Genomic DNA, 21,173 nt, shown 5'->3' with positions numbered 1-21,173 from the left:
TTGTTCTTTTAGGTGGAATCTTAGGATCCAATTAGGTGAGTTGGATTGAGTTTTTTTTATACAGGTTGAACCATCCCTGAAGTGGTTCATATTTATTAATTTCTATTGTCAATAATTATTTTTTATAAACAATGTGAAATGTATGTTTTTTATTATTTATGTTCTCAACAAAAACTACTTTTCTCTATTATAAAATATTTTTATATCTACTTACACATTCAACAAATTGAATGAGAATAATCTTTTAACTTTTAAGCTAAGGATTTGGTGTATTGATATATTGAAGGCAATAGAATATATGCTTGATAAAAGTAATTGAAATACATTAATGGTGAAAAGCAACGTGTTATTTACGATTATACGTTTTTTCTAAGAATTGACACTGACATGACATCCTCAATCGCTTCACAACTGTAACCCACAAATCGCATTTTTCCTTTTGTTGTTTTGTTTTTGCTTCATCCACTTCATTTCACTACATGGTAAGCAAGCAGTAAATAATTGGGTAGTAAATATGTACTCTGATTCTTAAATTTAATAATCATTTTCTTCTATAAAACTATGAACAATTGAGTTAAAAATACTTGTGAGAAGTGAATTACAGTATTTAATTCACTCTTATGCAACAAAATTGATTTTTTTTTACATGTCCATGAGGATATTTGTGTGGGCAAAAGGGTTATGTTAAGCAAGAAAGAGATGTACATGAAGACGATGAATCAGCAAGAGTGCGTAGAAAGAAAATTAAATGGACCATGTTTTTCCTCTTTTGTTGTTGTCACTGGTCAACGCAGATATAAAGAGGGGCAGAGTAGTTCACGCATTTTCCTGTTTTCCATCAACAACACATTAAAAATCCTCCTCCTTTCTCCTCCACCCTTTGATTCAGAACTTTGGAGAGGACTCTGAAGAATAAACCATCTCTGCCACTTTCTTTGCTGGTGATGGTGTCAGAGATGTTTAGCTGTGACTGTTTTTGGTGGAACAGTGTTCCTGAATCCTACCCTTCTGAGCCAGAGCCCTTCTCTCTGCCAGCACCTCTTCCACAATGGCCACAAGGTGTGTGCTTTCGTGTATCTTCTGTGGCTGTTCTTTTCTTTTTCTTAGAATCTGTTTATATCCAAAAACATTATCTGTTGGATTATATCAGCTGCGTTCCTTTAGGCATGATTAGTTTATGTTTCAAAATCTTAGTTTAATTACCATGTATGTTTACATTCAAGCTAAAGCTTGGATATTTAAAGTTTCAAACCTTAAATCAATCACACAATTAATTTACTTTTTTAGACCATGTTCTTTTTTCCTCTGATGCTTTCAACTATTCCTGTGTTGATCCAAATTGATACTCGTGAATAATCTTGTTGATGTAATAATGGTCTGAATGTTTTCTTGAACTAGAGCTTTGATGGTTCAATATTTAACAGCTTTTTGGCATATATAGTTAGATCAGAAGAGAGATTTGTAATTCTTTATGTGTCATTCCATTATTTTGACATCTTGCTTAATTTTTTTAAGATACAATCACTTCTTTGATGATGAAATAATAGTTAACTGTACCAAATATCTTAACTTCGGGTTAAACATGATTAGTTGCCTTAACCCTGAAGGGAGTGGACATAGTGTCCTTACCATTTGTAAGTTGAATTCTTGACATCAATAATTCTTTAATTATGTTGGCTCCTATTTGACTTTCTATATTGTTGTGCCATCAAATGTTTGAGGATAATATGGTCTCAGGTGCTGGTTTTGCTAGAGGAAGGATAAGCCTTGGAAGCCTAGAAGTTTTGAAAATAAGGAAGTTTGAGAGGGTTTGGAGCAGCCCAAGGTCACGTGGTAAATCTCAAGGTTTCGTATTTTACAAACCTTTGGAGATTCCAGATGATTTTTTCTGCCTTGGTCACTATTGCCAGTCCAATGATCAGCCACTGAGAGGACATGTTCTTGTGGCTCGTGAGACTTCTTCTGAGCCCGAAGCTGAATCTCCAGCTCTTAGAAAACCAATTAACTACTCTTTGATATGGAGTGCTGATTCACCACATGATGGAAGTGGTTATTTTTGGTTGCCAAATCCTCCATTTGGGTACAAAGCAATGGGCATAGTGGTTACTAAGACACCAGATGAACCTGAAGTTGAACAAGTTAGATGCGTGCGAGCCGATCTGACAGAAAATTGCGAGACCTGTGATCTATTACTGTCTATGAACTCAAAGTTTTCAAAAGTTTCATTCAAGGTTTGGAACACAAGGCCTTGCAAAAGAGGGATGTGGAGTAGAGGTGTATCAGTTGGGACATTCTTCTGCAGCACCTACTCTGACTATGAACAAGTGGCAGATATTGCTTGCTTGAAGAATCTTGACTCCACTTTACATGCCATGCCAAACTTAGACCAAGTTCATGCACTCATTAACCATTATGGCCCCACTGTGTACTTCCACCCTGATGAGATATACTTGCCATCATCAGTGCAATGGTTTTTCAAAAACGGAGCAGTTGTGTATTCAAGAGGCAGTGAGAAGGGTAAAGCAATAGATAACCAGGGTTCAAACTTACCAAGTGGTGGAACAAATGATGGTGCTTTTTGGATAGATTTTCCTAGAGATAATGATGCAAGAAGTAATATAAAGAAGGGAGATATAGAGAGTGCAGAACTCTACGTTCATGTAAAACCAGCTTTGGGAGGAACATTTACTGATATTGCTATGTGGGTATTTTGCCCCTTCAATGGACCTGGCATACTTCAAGTGGGGTTGGTGAACATTGAGATGAACAAGATTGGTGAACACGTGGGTGACTGGGAGCACTTCACCCTTCGTGTGAGCAACTTCACAGGAGAACTATGGTCTGTATTCTTTTCTCAGCACAGTGGAGGAGAGTGGATAAATGCATTCAACTTGGAGTTTATTGAAGGAAACAAACCAGTTGTTTATTCATCAAGGCATGGCCATGCAAGTTTTCCTCATGCTGGAATCTACCTTCAGGGAGCATCCAAACTTGGAATAGGAGCAAGGAATGAAGCAGCTAGAAGTAAACTTGCAGTGGATTCCAGCAGCAGATACAAGGTTGTTGCGGCTGAGTATCTTGGTGAGGGAGCTATTGCAGAACCAAGTTGGTTGCAGTATATGAGAGAGTGGGGTCCTGCTATTGTGTATGGCTCACGTTCTGAAATAGACAAGTTGATAAATCTGCTTCCAGTGTATGTTAGATTATCTGTGGTGAATTTGTTTGAATTGTTTCCTACTGAGCTTTATGGTGAAGAGGGACCAATTGGTCCAAAGGGAAAGGCCAACTGGGAAGGAGATGAAAAGTGCTACTAATCCCCTCACTTCTTCATCACTTCTTCTCATACTTTACTTTGGTTTTTGTATTCTCTAAACCATATCAGTGATTCTTTGGTGTAAAAAGGGATTGGAATCTAAATTAATACATGAACATTTTTTTTATTTTAGCAGAAGAAAAGGTGAAAAACAGAGAAGAGAGAAATATATGAATAGACATACGTGAGGAACATAGTGTTTAATACAATGGAAACATGAGACAGACATGACAAACAACATTAGCACTCCATGATCAATAAACAATTTTTTTTATTCACACTATTTAAAGTATAAAATTAACTGACACAATCTAACTCATGAGATTAACTTCAACAATTTAAAACAGGGATTAATAATATAATGAATGAGATTAACTTCAACAATTTAAAACAGGATTAATAATATAATGAATGAGGTTAACAATCAACGATGAGATTAAATGTTGGTATTTAACAAATGAGATTAATAGTTAGTATCAAACTAATGAAATTAAGATAGATTAATCCTAACCATGGATGAGATTAAGTGTCACAATCTAATAGATAAAATTAACTATAACGAACAAAATCATCTGATATATTAGTTAGATTGTTGTATCCATTATATTGTGATAATTAATCTCAACTATTATATTAGTAGTTATTAGATTTAATAAAAAATTAAGCTTTACAATATTTAAACACTAAATTAAATAAATGAAATTATGTGTTTTAATACAATAAAAAATATTTTAATATCCATATCTTTTGGTTATCTCTTAAAAAGATATTCATATGAACATAAGAAACAAAAATATTATAACACATGTTTCTCATTAGAAAGAAAGATTTATTTTTAATAGCGGTGTATTTTTTTTGCACAATTAAATGGAAACGAAGGTGAAGAATATTTAATGTTATCGATTTTAGCATGTAAAATGAATGTTTATATTAATTTTAATTAATAATTTTTTAACAACTTTATACTATTTTTACATAATAATTAACGAATATAGTTTATATTTGAAAACAATGAATATAACAATTTTTATTACATTTTTTATATAAAATAATAGGAAAATTTACAAGATAAATTTTAACAGATATAACACTACTCTTTATTGAACAAACAAAAACATTAAGGTCAGAAACCTGAACCAGCAGATCCTCTGTCCAAGACTCTCTCTTTCTCTCTGTATCTTCTTCCTCCATCCATCTAGGTTTTCACCCAATGCTTTTATTTTACTATTTCTGATTAATTTTCCTGTTTTGTTCAAGTTAAACTGCAAAGAACGTTAATCCAATCTAATCACTGAACTGTTTGTTTACTTTTTTTATTTTCTTTATCAGGCGCGACACAATGGATTGGGCGTTTGTGCATAAAGCATGGGATAAGTGGGCTTCTACTAACATTGGTTATTCTGGTCAGCAAGATTTTGCTTTCAAGCCACATTCATATATTTGTTGAATTGTTAATATTAATTTTGGAAAATTAATTTTGTAAATACTGTAATTTTGTTATATGTATCTCATATTCTGATCCTACTACTTCTAGGTCATCCGTTAAAAGCTGCTTTGCTAATTAATCATGACCCCACTGGACCATCTCGATTGTTATCTACCATGTAAGAAGGATTGTGTTTGATTCTTGTTATGTATTTTAGTGTTCTTTTTTTATCAGGTGTGGTTTTTCTTTATGATGGAAAATTATATGGAATGAATGGAAACGTAAATCTGTTGCCTACAGTCTAGGTTATAAATAATTGAAGCTCTTATCTTGCAGTTTGGATGAGTTTTTATTTCATATTGAACTTGTGCGAATTCTAAATAAACTATCTTGTCCTAGGCTTCCATGATAATACCAGTTTATGTTGATCATAAATTTTATACCCGTGCTTATTTAGCCCTTCTGGATGGAGTACTATTTTCTAGTTATGCTCTAATAAGGCTACACCTCCTAGTGAATAAGATTTTGCCGTTGTTATTGCTCTAAGGACGCACCTGAACTGCTTGAAACAACAAAACAAGGGTCACTATTGTTGCTTGAAACATACATGAATGAATGCTTCATCAAGTACCCAAAGCTAGCCCCATGAAGCAGAGTGACTCCTTTTACTTAAGTTGTCTAAGAGTATCAAACACGTTTTCAACATTGACTTCTATTTTTTTGTTGGCTCAGACACTTGAGCTGATATCTCCATTTGACTATTCTCGTTAAAGAGATCAACATTGTAAAAGTAATCAATTTTTAAACATTTAAAAAGCTCTCTTACTTAGAATATAATATAAAATAAAATAAAATAAATGTCCATTTTATTATTCTTGGCGCTGCTCATTATCATTAGATAAATGTAAACCTTAGGAAGTTATTTTTGTCCTTGAGAAGGTGAATAAACCTTTGTTGAGAGATAATTCATTTTCTTGTTTTTTGGATTATTTATTGAGAGACAAAGTGCTTCATTATAAATCTTGATTTGCAATTAGATCTTTTGTCATGTTTGTATTTAGTTTCATTTGATTATATGTATATGTGCATGTCCTAGTGTCAAATATTTTAAACATTAGCCACGTTGTAACGACCCTGTGCTTTGTAAGGCCGCACAGATTGTTCTTGATGCTCCTTCCTCTTCAGTTTATATCAGGTTCATTCCTTAGGATCAAAGGAAATGTCTTGCCTGGTTAATATCATTGTATCTATTCAGCAAAACTGTTATTGTTACGTTGTATTTTTTAGTCTAAAAACAAAAGTAGTTGTGACATTGTAAGTTGTTCTGTGTTTTTTGTTTGAAGATCTTTTTTTTTATTTTTCAATGCTTTCTGTGGTTGAAGAATCTTAAGTGTTTATTTCTGAAAATTTTGTACGCATTGCCTGCTAAACTTCATGCTTGCTTTGGGTGGCACTTCTTTAGCTGGGATTTTCTTTTTTATTTCTAGAAATATTGGATTTACCAATTGAGTTATTTGAGGCTGGCAGTGCTGCACAAGAAGGAATAAAAGCTAATCCCATGGAATTGAGTCACTTTATGGACTTCATCAAACAAAATAAACTCCAGACAGAGCTCTTCGTTATTGGATCCAATCAGTGTAAGCTCAAACTCATCTGTATTTTGTTTTCCTAAATAATTAGTTGCTGCTTCCTGTTCTTCAACTTCTTTTATGCGCTCTACCATAAGGAAAGGACATTTTAATTTTCTGAAACTGAAGAATACCACTTTAAGAAATATATCTATTTAATATGAGTTTAAGACTCTTGGAGTTTTGGGCTTATGGTTTAATAACTCTTGGAGCATGTATGGTCTTGATTCTTGTTTCAGACTGTATACTGTTGAGGGATAATATACTGTGTTCTACTCGGACATATATTGTTATGAACTGTGTGCTGCCATTTTTTGGTGGTTTAAAAAGTTAGTTGAGGATATTTAAAAATAGAATTGTACTTATGCCATAAGTATATTTGGCTGTCTGTGAATAAAATTCGTAATCGATGGAAGTTTCCACTACAACATTTTCAATCTTTTTAGGAGAACATAAACAACACACAAGCTGTGTGAATATTTTTAGCATACACTTATCAAAATATAATTAACTTTTTGAAAAAAAGGAGGTGTTATCAAGCATACACTTGGCATAGAAATTTGAAAATTTACCATTTCCTGGGGTGGATGCGTGCACGCGCACACACACATATATATATGGAAATATTACACATTCTAGAAACTATGTGTAACTTTATCTATTGTCGTGGTGCATTGTAGTTTATCTTATACTTTACTAATGGAAATTTGGATGGCAGACTTGGTCACATCAATTCATGAGAACTGGTTTAGTGCAAGGTGTATAAACACGTCAAAGCCCGCCGGTGAAGGTGTTATTGTTATACAAACAGCAGCATATATCTTGGTTGCTCTGTAAGCATATATAATTCAAATTCAGCCTGTTTATCATGAACTATCAATGCACTATACTCATCATTCAGTTTCACAGGTATGAAGGTTCCATCGGTCCAGCATCTCGCGCTATGGCAGCTGCTGATCAGTTAACTTGGCAATTAGGGCGAAAAAATCTTTGAAGTTGTCTTGCAGATCTGTAGCATGCACTAACCACAAGGCTAACTTTTTTCTGTTTTCACTACCATTTTTGTTTAGATGGTTGCAGCCATGTATCTTGGTGATGGAGCCATTGCCATGACAGAACCACATAGGTTACAGTGTATGAGAGAGAGGCTCAACCATTACTAAGAGTATTCTTGGTTCATCTCAACCAAGTATTAAATTAAGAACCATGACCAGAAATATTTTAAATACCAAATAGTCACTATAATTGATTTCATGCTGATTTTTATAATCTTACCGTAAGAAACAATTTTGTTCACAGGTCAAACTAATCAAAATAAAATATCAGAAAATCATTTTTCACAAAATATATTTAAATATAAATCTTTATAATCAGTTATATGAATAATGAATTATAAATATAAATAATTATTTTAAAGATTTATCTAAACACACACTTCATCTTATCCATAATATTCCTGAGCTTATTTAAATAGGTTACAAATTGACTTAGTAAAATCAAATTAATAGGCTCAAAAAAAAAAAGCGTGCAATATATATATATATATATATATATATATATATATATATATCAAGAAACTTCTGAAAATAAACTTCCTTACATTCGCAAATTACTTAATCACAATCTCACGCCACCTCAAGTAAAAACAACAAAATAAGATGTTCAATACTTGTATAAATGAGCAAGATATTTAAGGTTTAAGGTATTTCATTCGCTTTTACTTTTACACGGATCCTACACACAAGAGATATAAATGTGATTCATTTATATATATATATATATATATATATATATATATATATATATATATATATATATATATATATATATATGATATTTTATGACTTTTTTCACAGTTAGGAATTGAACATTTGTTAGAGAATTTATAAGAATTCACACTCGTCAACTGAATTACATTTAGAAAAAAAAATACATATAACAATCTATTTTTTTTTTAGTTTTCTTAACTATATTTTCTTAGTTATAAAGAAAATAAAAAGGACTTAATTTTGAAAAACAAAAGTTTAAAATCTTTTTTATTTTCTCTTTAATTTACTTTCCATTTTTTTCTCGTACCTCAGATATTTGAACAAAAGAAGGCTAAAAGAATAGAAAAGAATAAGGCTTTTGAGGATTATTGTGATTTATTCTTGGTTTCCTCGAAAATGATAGAGGGGGAGGCAGCGTTTTGCCGTGGAACACACAGCAGCAGATCAGAAGTCGCAAGCACGCAGCCAGAGGAGACAGCCAGAGTTCGGGTCAGAGACGACGGAGAAAAGCAGAGCTGGAAAATTCAATTCAACTTTCAATCATTGTGTAACCCGCGACAATAAATTCAAGTCAGAGCCCAACAGAGAAAGAGAGAAGGCGGTGGCGAATCGGATTCGAGTTATAATGAAACCAAATAGTGTTGCATGGTGGTTATGTTCGATCATTTGCATAGTTTTTGTTTGTGGTCAATTCCAAGGGTGTGTAGGATCCAAGACCAAGAGAACGGATGAAGCATACGTCACTCTTTTGTACGGAGACGAATTCTTGTTGGGTGTTCGAGTTCTGGGAAAATCAATACGTAACACTGGATCCAGCAAGGACATGGTGGTCTTGGTCTCCGATGGTGTCTCTGATTATGCCAAAAGCCTTCTCCGGGTATATCATCATCTTCTTCTTAATGGGTCTTCCACAAGATTTGAAATTTTTAACTTTATCTTTCTGTTGACACCTTACTTTTGTGTGGTTTGTGATTTTAACTGTTGATTTGGTGGATTTGTGTTTGAATTTGTTGAAGGCTGACGGGTGGATAGTGGAGTTGATTAGTTTGCTGGCGAATCCTAATCGAGTGCGTCCAAAGAGATTTTGGGGTGTCTATACAAAACTAAAAATATTTAACATGACTGATTACAAGAAAGGTAACATTTTTCTTTGGGCCTTTTGTGTGCGTATATCGTCTTAGTGTGGAAATAAGGATGGACTTTATAATTCTCATTTAGGTTGGGAGTTTAATTTTCATGCACTTCTTGAATAAAGACTATTAGATTATCAATCAATGAAAAATCATCTCAAGTATGATTTTTAAAGTTGTTGTTCTAATTAAATTCTTGCTTTTGAAATGGGAGTATTTAATATGCTCTTGCATTTAGTTAAAGTCTTCTTTTATTTTTCAGTTAGTTGTTAGTTGCTTTTGAATCAATTGAAACTTGAAGATACAGTTTAGGCTTTTGGTTTTAAGCTTTCTCTCTTATAAGGGGTACAGTGTGTGGCTTATTGGCTGTTTATGTTCTGAATGTGAATGTGCAGTTGTTTACCTTGACGCGGACACTATTGTGGTTAAAAGTATTGACGATCTTTTCAAGTGTGTGAAATTTTGTGCAAATTTAAAGCATTCTGAGAGGTTGAATTCGGGAGTCATGGTGGTGGAGCCATCTCAAACTGTTTTTAATGACATGATAAGCAAAATAAAAACTACTGCATCTTACACTGGAGGTGAGAACAATTTCTTGGTAGTTTTATATTCAATTACTCTGTTCTTTTGAATTATTTTTTTTAATTGCTATATTGCTCGATATAATTTAAACCAGATAACTTTTTAACAATGGTTTTCATCTGTTTTTCTCCTTTTGGCAGGCGATCAAGGTTTTCTCAATTCATATTTCTCTGGATTTCCCAATGCACATGTTTTTGAGCCGAATTTGAGTCCTGAGGTGTTGAATTCCAGACCAGTTCCTGAAATGGAGCGACTATCCACACTGTATAATGCTGATGTCGGTCTTTACATGCTTGCTAATAAGGTACTAGAATATAGGTAACGTGGGGATAATGAGTAGTTAGAGTCAGTGAGGCATTGGAGATATATTCCCTATTTTAGCTTAATTATGCTGGATCTGCTCATATGAGTTTAGTTGAGATGGAAGATTTACTAGGTTTAATTGCACAAATAAATGATTATCCTGTCTGATAGAGTACTACACTTTCATGCCTGTCCAGCTGTGATTTGTTTTATATGTGCTTTCTTTTCAGCAGATATTTTTTGTGATCATTGGAATAGGTTATAGCATTCAAGTGACCTATATTAATGTTGACCAAGGATTTATTTAGTGCTTCTATATAATAAAAAATTCACTGTTGGCTATGTAGCAGTTCTACAGTTTTTTGGTTTTCCACTAGCACAAATTCTCATGCAAGCAAACAATAAAGTAATAATTAGTTGCTTGTAGGCAAAAGTACGTTGGGCTCTTTCCCAATGGAAAACCAACATAAGAATCAGCACATGTTAATCTGAGCTTATTAATGGGTCAAGGACTCAAGGTGATGATCGGTTTGGCATCCACTTAGCGTTTTCTTCTTGTCTCTTTATGTTAGAAGCTTACTTTTTAGGCATGTGTGGTTTGTAGACACTTTTGCTTGCAATCAACTCTGAAATGTTGTCACTTATTTTTAAAAGTAGTGATAGGCGTGTGAAAATTATTTCATTTAGAAATCAGTAGTCTCTTGTTAAGATTTTTGTTTCATTAAGTCCTATTTTCGGATCATGTTCAATGACCCTCCCCCATAGCTTCGTATAGTGAGGAGCCTTTTTGGCATTGGGGTAAGTTAGTATTATGTAGAAGTTCTTTTACAACATGTATTTTTCTGAGCATTAATCTGTATTTCATCTTTCAATTCTATTACCTAACATTCCAACTTTCGTGCTGATCTATCCAGTGGATGGTAGACGAAAATGAACTCCGTGTGATTCACTATACACTGGGCCCCCTTAAGCCTTGGGACTGGTGGACTTCTTGGCTTTTGAAACCTGTTGATGTGTGGCAGGTAAATTTGCAAGTCAATTATCATTTTTCGTTCTGATGTTATATTATAAAAAAAATTCTCATTGTCATAATTATAAAGACCACATTTTGTCTAAGTAATTACGACTGTCCAGTTGAAGCTTGTTATAAGAAGTATACTGACTTGTTTATTCTAACCTTGGTGGTATGCTTTAGGATGTAAGGGAACAGCTTGAGGAATCCCTTCCTGGAACTGGAGGGGGGCAAAATCCTAAAGACAGTTTTCTTGTGAAATTTCTCTTTTTGCTACCTTTATGTGCCTTACTTTTCTTATGCTATCATTCATTTATGAAGGTAAGCTATAATGGATTGATATTCTTGTCCAATCTCTAAGCATTAAGCTCGCACAGCTTTATGTAAGTCTCATAACATTGTATTTTCTGTAGAATCAAGGGCACTTCAGTTCATTTTGTAGAAGCTCGCTATGTGATCAAGCCAGACACCTTTATTATAGGATTAGATCAAGCGGGCCACTTATTTATACTAGTATTTCGACATCAACGACTAATTCAATCCATCAGGTTGGTTTTCTCTTCTGTCTTCTGGGTGGGGATTTGGATCTTGTCATTCAAAGGACCTCACATGTGAAATCATTTGATGAAAGACAAACACATTGCCCCTTCGTGTGGGGCTTCCTCCCAAGTCCCTGGCACCAACTCCGACATTCTTTCCTGCTCAGGGAGCTACGTCTATATGACTGATTATCCATATCATCAAATGACCTGGTCATGTTATGGCTTCAAATGAGAGGAAGGTTGAACTTAATGCTTAGATTTATGTGTGCTTTTAACATACTAAGATTTGTTTCTATGGTATCTTGCAGCTCTTACATGGTGCTCAGAACAAGGTTCCTGCTTATTTGGGTGGTCTTTCTGTCTGTGTCTGTTTTATGGTTGCAGTGGTGTCTCTAGGATTATCACTCTTGATTGTTCCTCGGCAAGTGATGCCATGGACTGGATTGCTTTTGATGTATGAGTGGACATACACAATTTTCTTTATATTATTTGGAGGTTATCTCCGTTTGATTTATCAGTGGGGAAAAATAGTGGGATCACGAGTAGCATCCTCCTTGTCAGATCCTGGGTCGTCCAACCATGATTCTGAAAAACGTATGTTCTTCAAGAGTGAAGCATCTTTTGTGGTTCTGTTTTTCATTTAATTGTGATACTGAGATACTTTTCTCTGTTATAATATTTTTATTGAACCTATATTCTCTCTTTATTTACAGGTCATCAGCGACCCGTGTCATCTTGTGCTATTACTACATGGTACTATGGTTTAGGGATGGCTTTGTTGGCCATTGCAGCTCCATCTTTGCCTTGTCTTTTTGGAATAACTGCCTTGTTTGTAAGGTAACTTGTTTTCCAATATAGTTATGGCAAGTCTGGTTAAAATACTTCTAAAACGTTTTTTCTTGTTCGTGAAACTTAGCTTTCTTCCAGTGGCATGTCTTTGGTATCATTGACTCGGTCAATTTTGAACTGAAGAGAAAATGAGAAAGTTTTGAACTTTTGTTTCTAAAAGTAAACTTTTCTCTTTTCTTCAATCAGACAAAAGGGAAACGCCTTGTTATCTTATTTTCCGTGTTATCTCTTTTTTTTCTTCTTTCATCCAAAGAGACCATAAAATAACTTCCAATTTTCTGTGTTTGACTCTTTTTCCCTGTCATTCTCTAATTCTTGTTAGAATCTTGTCTTGACCTTTTTCCCTACATCACCACACATTACATTGGGAGCACCATCAATTATTTGTGGTGGGTGGAAAGTCAACAAAACCTTCTAGAATGCCTTCTCAAACTTTGAATGGATGTAGAAGTAGTTTTTGGAACTAAAAGCTGAGACTTATTATGAGATATTTGATTGAAATTACACTTACATATTTATTTTTAACAGGTTAGGTTTGATGGTTGTTGGTGGCATAATACTGGCTTCTTTCATGACATACGCATCGGAACATCTTGCTATCCGATCATTTCTTAAAGGGTTTGATGAACGTGACATTGCTCGGAGCAGCAACTCGTGTTTCCTATGTTGACTGTGACAGTAGGAAGTGGTGAGTGATGTAAACTATGGTCGATAATCTATTCCCTTTTTCAGATTACACATGTAACGTTGTTTTTGTGAAAAATGTATGTAGGGAATTTTTGTCTATGTTCTAGCAGAGGTTTTGTTGTAATATTATTGTTATTTTTGAGAGGATGACCTTATTCTATTTAAATCAGACGTAATAGCTATACGTGGTTAAACTTCATTTTACAGAAACTTGTTGTTCATTGAGTTATCGTGTCTGTGGACATGAGTATGATTATGTTTTAGAGGGTTAATTGTTACATGGGGATTTCTTCCTACACCCCTATACTTTCAAAAGTACCCAAATTATCCATTTTGAATTCTATCCTTTTATTTATTTATTTTGGATTGTATAATTTAGAATACAAATTTTGAATTGCACATTGGGAAATGCAAATTTTATATTTTGAAGTTCACGTTCTAAAATACAAATTTTGTATTTTAAAATGTGCAATTTAAAATTTATATTTCAGATTATACAATTCAAAATAAAAAAGAATTTCAGAATATAAACATTAACAAATTTTAATTTCTTGATTATATAATCTGCGAACTCTTCAAATTCTACATTTTAAAATTTAAAAAAATTATTAAAAATATTAAAATATAATTTGAATATTTTTAAATTATGGAGTTACATTGGGGTGCAGGAAGAATATTTCTTCTTACATTTGTCGTTTATTGTGGTGGGTCACTGAATGTTTGGTAAGATTAACAACCTAGCTTAGTAAGTGTTTTTTTTTTTTTTTATATAAAAATAGTTGATAAATTAACTCTTGTAAATTTTATATTGAAGTAGAAGTGTTTATTAAAATAATCTGTTAGAGTAATTGATGAATATAAAATAATATAAAAAAAGGACCTATTTATACCCGTGTGTATATATATATATATATATATATATATATATATATATATATATATATATATATATATATATATAGGTAAATATGACTTTACTTGCTTTAACTAGTTTTAGTGACTTTTTAAATATAAAATGTTTTACAAAAAGAATATTATTATGAAAAAGTATAACCCTAATAGGGTGAACATGAGTGAAGTGGTAGTGGAATTCTCACTACAAAATCATATATTGGACTAATTCATACAATATTATCTATAATTAAACTTTAGTGAGACAAACACTTCCAAAGTGATTTGGTTATTTTTATTAATTAAACACTTTCAAACTACTCCCACTTCAAGTCAAAACAAAACAATGAATGGAAAATAAATAGAAGTTCGAAAAAAATATTCACTAATATTATTAAAACTATTTTCTTTTAACTTTTAGAAAAATCACCTTAAAATATATAAAAAAATACCTTTTTTATTTCTTATCTGAGGGTTAATATCATAGAAACCTATGGAAGATTAATTTAAAAATATGAGTTTATTATCAATTTAGATATTCTATTCCGTTATTCATATTTTGTTTCATTACTTTTTTTTCTTATTCTAGCCATAAATTTTGAAAAAAATAGGCTCTTTTTACTCAATGAATAGAAACATGGTTTAATCAAAGATAAAATTTGACCATTGAATTTTGTCTCATGAAATTTGCATGTTTAGCACATTACGAAGAGTTTAATAGATATGCATCAACAGATATAATTAATTAAAATTCATCTTTAACACAACTTTAAAGTAATTTTTACCATTAAATTATAATATTATAAGAATTTTTATGTTGTTAGTACGTATTAATTATTATGCTATTAAACAAACACAATTTTCATGTCAAATAATAGCGTAAAAATAATACATGAAGTGAATATTTGTAATGAAATATGAGAACAAGTATGCAAATAAACTATTTAAATGGGGTACATATTTTTTTGTTATTTATTAATTTTTTTAATAACTAATTTATGTTGAAAATTTAAATAATTATCTTTAGTTTAATTTTATCCCTTTTATTTATTAAAAAATTTCAATTTAGTTATAATATTTTAAAAAATATATAAATTTGATTCCAATTTTTATTTAAAATCATTAGCCTTATTTTGTTTATCGATTAGACTATTTTATTAATTTTAATATAGTAATTCTTTTTATATGGATCGGTAATGTCTCATCCTCAATGTTTGGGTTTTGTCATTGTCGGATTTCAAATAGGTCTTGAATTTCGATCTTTGGAAAGGTCATCAAAAGTTCTAGTTAGTATATGATATTCTATAATTAAGAATAATAAATGTAATTAAATATATATTGACTTGACATTAATAAATCTATTTATAGAGATGTGTTGAACTCTCTTGTTGATGAATCCAAATGAACACAGATACCACAGTTATCTATGTATTAGTGTAACATCGAATACAAATTATCTGCAAAACTCATGTTTAAGAGACCTTCACTTTAGGTTAGGTTGTCAAGATGTTCTCGACTTTAAGAGTTGAAGTACTATTCAATTGTATGTCTTAAAATGTTTTGATTATATATGATGCACTGTTTAGAGCATTTCGATCAGATATAGTATAATATTCTAGACCATCTTGTTTATGTGTAATATGATACTTCACATTTTAGTGGACATGATTTTTCTCATGTGGAACAAAGTGAATAACACATTAACTAAATAGTTAAGAAGTTAATTAATTAATTAATATTTAATAATGAAACTGATTGAAATGGACAAATGGAGGGAAGAGTTGACAAAATAATCTTATCCTAAAAGCTTGACACTAGGAAACAATTTACTTTATAAATAAACATATTTGTACCTTCTTAGTTTTTTTTTTTGCGTTTCAAGGAGCACATTTAATAATATATGTAAAAGGTAAATCATCTTATGGAAGATATTAATTAAGAAAGAAGACCATCCATTCGTGCACAGTATAGTTGCTCAAATATAATATACAAGTAAAACCCAAGTGCCAAAACCACTATGTCAAATCAAAATGTAAAATAAATCAACCATAACCTATTATATTAACTACATTATTAAGTATATTGATAAATCGTTAGCAATATAATGACATGAATTTAAAAACATAATTAATTGTCTTGTTAATCTAATTAAGTATATGTCTTTATTTTTTAAACATTTTATTTTTATTTTCAACTTTTTCATATTTTTCTTTCTTTCTTTTCATTAAAGGTTTTTTTAATCTTATATAAAAATTAATCTTATTTTAATAAAGTTTCTCAAGCCTATTATAAATATATAATAATAGTCTTATGTTCCTTTATTTTTTAACTTGAGAGTTTGTATGTTTTATATTGCTTAGATATATAGTCAAATTACACTTTATGAGTGAATGTAAATTTTAAAATTTGTTTTAAGATATTAAATAAAAATGGAAGTTGTATTATAAAATTTTTATTTTATTTTTTCAATCAACCAAGTCATTTTAACCTCCTTTCTCACATCCCCAGCTTATACGGACACAAAATAATTTTGACTGCTGTAAATCATTTATACGCATATTTAATGAATTTTATCCAAAATTACTGAACATTTTTCTTATAAGTTTTTAGATGATGACATTTTGAACTTTGAAATGTAAATGAATTGAAATTTGGATGGTAATAGGTGGGTTTGGATTTCATTTTTAACTATCAAAACAATTTTGAGTTTTTATTGAATATTGTGATAGTATGTTTAATACTTTTTATTAGATTCAATAAGAATAAAACTTACAGAGAATTAAAGAGTTATTATGATTAAATTGTTTCATACACACGGAGATGGAGGAAATAGTTTACATTTTTTATATTATATATTAATATAAATTGGTTATATATTGGGAGGGGAGTGACAAAGGTGAATAAGAGGAAAGAAATAAAAGAGATAGAAAAGGAAATTGAAGAATAAAAAGTAAAGGAAAAAAGAAAATTGAACAATAAAAAGTAAAATAAAATAAAATGGAACAACTAAGTTTAGAAATAAAAGATCAAATGAGTAAAAAATAATATTAATCCATAATCAGTTAACACTGAATAAATAAATGACACTGAATTTTTGTAGGCAACCTATTTAGTATTATTTCTCATTAAAATTATGAGGATACATAGATAATTAACACCAAACCATGAATCCACCATGATTTTGCTCTAACATGCAGTATTTCACATTGAACATCAGAAACAAAGTTAAACACAAGAACTTCAAACAAGTTATAACAGGAAGAGAAGAAAAGATGATAGTACATGTAGATAAATACATATATGTTGAATTATATGGATACAACAGAAAATGATACTCATCCTTATTTTACAACATATATGAAAAGCCAAGCATCAGACTTGCCTAGTGCACTATGAACATTGATTTACTCAGGTTTCTTGCTGTCTCCGATGATGTTCTGCTATTATATTTGGCCATGGCTCCAATAACAACTCAGTCCCCAGAAGAAGATTCTTGATCTTGCACCTCAAGAACCTCATGATCTTCTTCCACCAACTCAACTCAAGATGAAGAAAGAAAAGGAAGATTAGGAATGCCATGATTAGAGGTCCTATTTATAAAGGGGCAGATTTCTCAGGGAAATATAATACAATTTTATGAATTACTTGCAATTTATGTTACAACTCCAATTCAACTTAAATTATATGGTTGTAAATCTTGATGTATAGTTCATTTTTTTTTTCTGATTTTTAATTTTTGAAGAAGTATTTTTTTAATTAGTCAATTCAATTACCCAACTGAGAATGGTGAATCCAAACAAAATCACTTTAATTATGTTTTATTGAGTTAAATTATAAATTAATCCATTCTCCACCAAGTATATTTTAGAATGTACACAAAATTTCAAAATAGGTTTCGGGTGACGAGATTGTCATCCAATAGGGTATGTACAAAACTGAACGATGATATTTTTGACATTTCATTACCTCCATGGTTGTGCAGCTTTAAAACAAGGGGTGCAGAATACAATGGTCATTGTGTTGACGAGAGAACCTTGCAAGACAGATCCACAATTTAACCCAACCCATTAAGAGTGAAAGCCCAACCAATAAAAGTGATTTTTGTCTGATAAAATGTTCTTCCTTTGTTTTAACTTCATCGATCAAATCAAACGACAAGGGCAAGCACTCTGGTTTGAAACCCAAAATTTGATGGGTGAGTGAATCCAATTTCCATTTCCGTTTCTTGTAAGTTTCGAACAATCTTTGCATGCAATTATCCTGCGCTATTCAGTTTCCGTTTTAGATTTTATTTATTCGCAGAAGGGATGGATTTACTGTTCAAATTTTTTATGCAAATGCATGTGGGTTTCATCAAACGAAATGGACTTTTGATTAGTTTTTGTTGATTAGGAAATGACCTCCTGCATGTTATGTTAGTAACTTATCAACCTCAGAAAAGTAGAAGAATGAGTTGAATATCATGAATATGTTTCACTTTTAACTTTCAGGAAACAAAAAGTGCGATGTTAATTCGTGGGTTTTCCTCTGATATCTGGAGTCCGAATGAAATGGTTTTGAATTTGACATCTGTTGCAAAATCTAGACCAATGATGAACATGCGGTTATTTTATTTGATTTTTATCATTTTATCATCAATGAATGAACTTATGTATCCCATTATCAGTTAATAGATATCTGTTCTTCTCTTTGGCTCTTCTGAAAATGCTGTTAGTTTGTGCCTAGCAGGATATAACTTGACTGACAAGAATGGAGAAGATGAAACGAATCAGTGTTAATGGCTCTGCACTTAATTGTGATGACATCCTGCATGAGATCCTACTTCGGATACCACCATCAACTGTGTACAAATTAATTATTGTATCAAAAATATGGCTGCGAGTAATATCCAGTCCTTCTTTTCGTCAAGGCTACACCAGACGATGGGGACAAAGTTTCAGACTTGTGGGGTTTTTTGTATGCAACTTTTTATATCTTGGAAGACCTAGGGACGGCTACCGTCGCCCTCGTTGGGAGCCTGCCCTTCCGTTCTTGTCCACTTGTGGAGAGGGTGATGATTTGAAACACTCTGGAATCCTCAAACGTTGTGGGTATTTCGTTGATAGTTCCAATGGCATTATTCTTTCTGGCTTGCATCCAAAGACATATTATGTGTACAATACCGTCTCCAAGCAAAAGTATCAACTCCCAGAACCTCAGCAGTTCTATAAAGTTCTGTGCATGGCATTGATTGTTGAGGAATGTCTTGATGGTGAGGCATGCTACAAGGTGATCCGTGCAAGATGTGAATGCAAGCTTAAGGAACGCAATACTGTCTCAATTGAGACGTACTCATCAAAGACTGGAAAATGGAAGCAATCCACTCTGATGTGCTCAACATCTTTTGCATTGCGGCCAAGGACAGCAGGCATGGTGGTTGGAGGGGTTGTACACTGGTTTGCAATATGGGGAAAACTTGCCATTTATGATCCTCGTCTTGGAGACAGGTATATAGCTTTGATTAGACTACCAATGGGCGCGTTAACACGTGAGCATGAGGAATCTGTTCTTGGGGAGTCATCGGATGGGGTTTTGCAGTATGGTCAGAGCAATAACATTGGTGTGGAGATATGGATGCTTGAGAAGGAACCAGAACCCAACAACTCATCCATCTACTGCAACTGTATTCGTCTGAAGTACAAGTGGGTTCTGAGGTGGAGATTAAATTTTAAAGTATTATGGAAGCAGATGCCATCTTTAAGCACACATTCTAAAGAAACCCAGCTACTGTCATTCCTTCCACGGAATTCTACATCTGTCTTCATAAGGTCAGGGTGGAACATTTTGCTGTGTGATTTAGAGACCAAAACGGTGGAAATTGTTAATTATCAGGGTCGAGGAGGTTCCATTTCTTGGGAATCTAGCAAAATAGTTCCTTACTTTCTACCATCTTGGCCAAACGCATCCTGTGCGTCGTGACGACATGAAACAAGACAAATTTAGGGGCTTATTTACTTCTTTCTATTTTCATTTTATGTTTTTACTTTTAATTTACAAAACTGTCGGCATAATTTCAATTTGTTTCCTGTTATGAAAGCTTTCTACAGAAAACTGTGAAAACAACGGCAGTTTTGTAAATTAAACATGGAACAGAGGATGAAAACAGAAGTAAACGGGTCTTAAGCTTTTAGCATAGTAGTTCGTTTTGAAGTCTAGCCATAGTAGGACCTGCACTTCTCTTATAGATTCGGTGGTGTACATGCTGGTAGGTTGCTGTGTTATCAAAACAATGAAAAATATTCCCTTTTTATATGTTCTCCAGTCTTTTCCTAGAAGAAATGCTGGTGGTACAGATTTGGGATCTTGTGGAACTTCTAGTATGAATACTAGTTAAAACCCCAATCCTTTTTGGGGTCCTTTAGTGCTAAGTATGAAAGTAAGGGTAAGCATTTGTTGTTACTCATACACTCGTCTCTTTAAAGATTAAGGGTGTTTTGGATTATTTTTTTCAATTTTATTTTAATTTTTAAAAAAAATTTATAAAATTTTGTATAAAAAATTTAAACCGAGTAAGGTAATGCTTTGTTTAAATTAATAGTGAAATGGAGAAGTAAAAAATAAGGATATAAATAATAGTAGAAAAATAAATTAAAATAGAAATGTTGTTTGGATGGACAAAAATGCAAGAGTAAAAAAATAAGAAATTTTATCTTTTCTAGTTTGGAGCTGTGAAAAGAATGAGAAAAAAATAGATAAAAAGTTGTTATCATTACATTTAAATGTAAGAATGTGATTATGAGTACTAAAAATTCTAGGGGATGGGGGAGATATATAAGGTTTTTAAATGCTGTTTTTCTTTTTTTAAATTGCTGTTTTGTGTTAAAGAAAACGTGATTCTTCAAATGTGTCCGAGTTCTCGTACTCGAAGTGAACAGCAATGCTGATAATGTTATTTTTACATAATTGCATGCGTATAATAATATCATGTTCTCCCGTGTGTTTTCAGTTTATCTATTTTTATACAAACATTATGTGTTTATTTAAAACTTCGAGCTAATGCTA

At 32.1% G+C, this 21,173-nt stretch overlaps 4 protein-coding genes across 9 annotated transcripts; all 4 read left to right on the top strand.

Annotated features, from left to right (window-relative positions):
• Positions 1–688: 688 nt before the first annotated feature.
• On the top strand, positions 689–3,440 carry LOC137831817 (hypothetical protein At1g04090). The gene is made up of 2 exons (XM_068639649.2): positions 689–1,059; positions 1,738–3,440. Exons 1-2 carry the CDS (start codon positions 945–947, stop codon positions 3,312–3,314), a joined length of 1,692 nt encoding a protein of 563 aa, XP_068495750.1. The 5' UTR covers positions 689–944; the 3' UTR covers positions 3,315–3,440.
• A 963-nt stretch (positions 3,441–4,403) lies between these two features.
• LOC137831816 (Profilin family protein) lies at positions 4,404–7,530 on the top strand. The gene is made up of 6 exons (XM_068639648.2): positions 4,404–4,512; positions 4,643–4,716; positions 4,848–4,917; positions 6,267–6,376; positions 7,086–7,200; positions 7,277–7,530. The coding sequence occupies exons 2-6, from the start codon at positions 4,653–4,655 to the stop codon at positions 7,359–7,361; spliced, it is 444 nt and encodes a 147-aa protein (XP_068495749.1). The 5' UTR covers positions 4,404–4,512; positions 4,643–4,652; the 3' UTR covers positions 7,362–7,530.
• Positions 7,531–8,439: 909 nt separating this feature from the next.
• On the top strand, positions 8,440–13,451 carry LOC137831815 (inositol phosphorylceramide glucuronosyltransferase 1). Its single transcript, XM_068639646.2, has 10 exons — positions 8,440–9,013; positions 9,153–9,273; positions 9,662–9,847; positions 9,989–10,152; positions 11,066–11,173; positions 11,347–11,484; positions 11,577–11,711; positions 12,014–12,299; positions 12,419–12,542; positions 13,083–13,451. Exons 1-10 carry the CDS (start codon positions 8,762–8,764, stop codon positions 13,222–13,224), a joined length of 1,656 nt encoding a protein of 551 aa, XP_068495747.2. The 5' UTR covers positions 8,440–8,761; the 3' UTR covers positions 13,225–13,451.
• A 4,657-nt stretch (positions 13,452–18,108) lies between these two features.
• Positions 18,109–20,623, top strand: LOC137831814 (F-box protein At5g03970). 6 transcript variants are annotated; one of them, XM_068639643.2, is made up of 3 exons: positions 18,109–18,327; positions 18,623–18,735; positions 18,861–20,623. In XM_068639643.2, exon 3 carries the CDS (start codon positions 18,882–18,884, stop codon positions 20,088–20,090), a length of 1,209 nt encoding a protein of 402 aa, XP_068495744.1. In that variant the 5' UTR covers positions 18,109–18,327; positions 18,623–18,735; positions 18,861–18,881; the 3' UTR covers positions 20,091–20,623. The 6 variants fall into 6 exon arrangements, with proteins under 6 accessions (XP_068495744.1, XP_068495742.1, XP_068495746.1 ...); XM_068639644.2 differs by having other exon boundaries at positions 18,254–18,359; XM_068639641.2 differs by lacking the exon at positions 18,623–18,735 and having other exon boundaries at positions 18,216–18,327.
• Positions 20,624–21,173: the final 550 nt, after the last annotated feature.

This window comes from Phaseolus vulgaris, chromosome 6, assembly GCF_051622355.1.
Source record: "Phaseolus vulgaris cultivar YP4 chromosome 6, ASM5162235v1, whole genome shotgun sequence".
In the NCBI taxonomy this organism is placed as follows: Eukaryota; Viridiplantae; Streptophyta; class Magnoliopsida; order Fabales; family Fabaceae; genus Phaseolus; species Phaseolus vulgaris.
The sequence above is the reverse complement of the archived record's forward strand: the minus strand, read 5'-3'. Positions and strand labels throughout refer to the sequence as shown.

Excerpts from the sequence above, each read along its gene's own strand:
- LOC137831817 (XM_068639649.2), top strand. The coding sequence starts at position 945 with ATGGTGTCAGAGATGTTTAGCTGTGACTGTTTTTGGTGGAACAGTGTT. Across the intron at positions 1,060-1,737 it reads TCTTCCACAATGGCCACAAG|GTGCTGGTTTTGCTAGAGGA; the intron begins GTGTGTGCTTTC and ends ATATGGTCTCAG.
- LOC137831816 (XM_068639648.2), top strand. The coding sequence starts at position 4,653 with ATGGATTGGGCGTTTGTGCATAAAGCATGGGATAAGTGGGCTTCTACT. Across the intron at positions 4,918-6,266 it reads TCTCGATTGTTATCTACCAT|TGCTGCACAAGAAGGAATAA; the intron begins GTAAGAAGGATT and ends TGAGGCTGGCAG. Across the intron at positions 7,201-7,276 it reads GCATATATCTTGGTTGCTCT|GTATGAAGGTTCCATCGGTC; the intron begins GTAAGCATATAT and ends TCAGTTTCACAG.
- LOC137831815 (XM_068639646.2), top strand. The coding sequence starts at position 8,762 with ATGAAACCAAATAGTGTTGCATGGTGGTTATGTTCGATCATTTGCATA. Across the intron at positions 10,153-11,065 it reads TTTACATGCTTGCTAATAAG|TGGATGGTAGACGAAAATGA; the intron begins GTACTAGAATAT and ends TGATCTATCCAG. Across the intron at positions 11,174-11,346 it reads AACCTGTTGATGTGTGGCAG|GATGTAAGGGAACAGCTTGA; the intron begins GTAAATTTGCAA and ends GGTATGCTTTAG.
- LOC137831814 (XM_068639643.2), top strand. The coding sequence starts at position 18,882 with ATGGAGAAGATGAAACGAATCAGTGTTAATGGCTCTGCACTTAATTGT.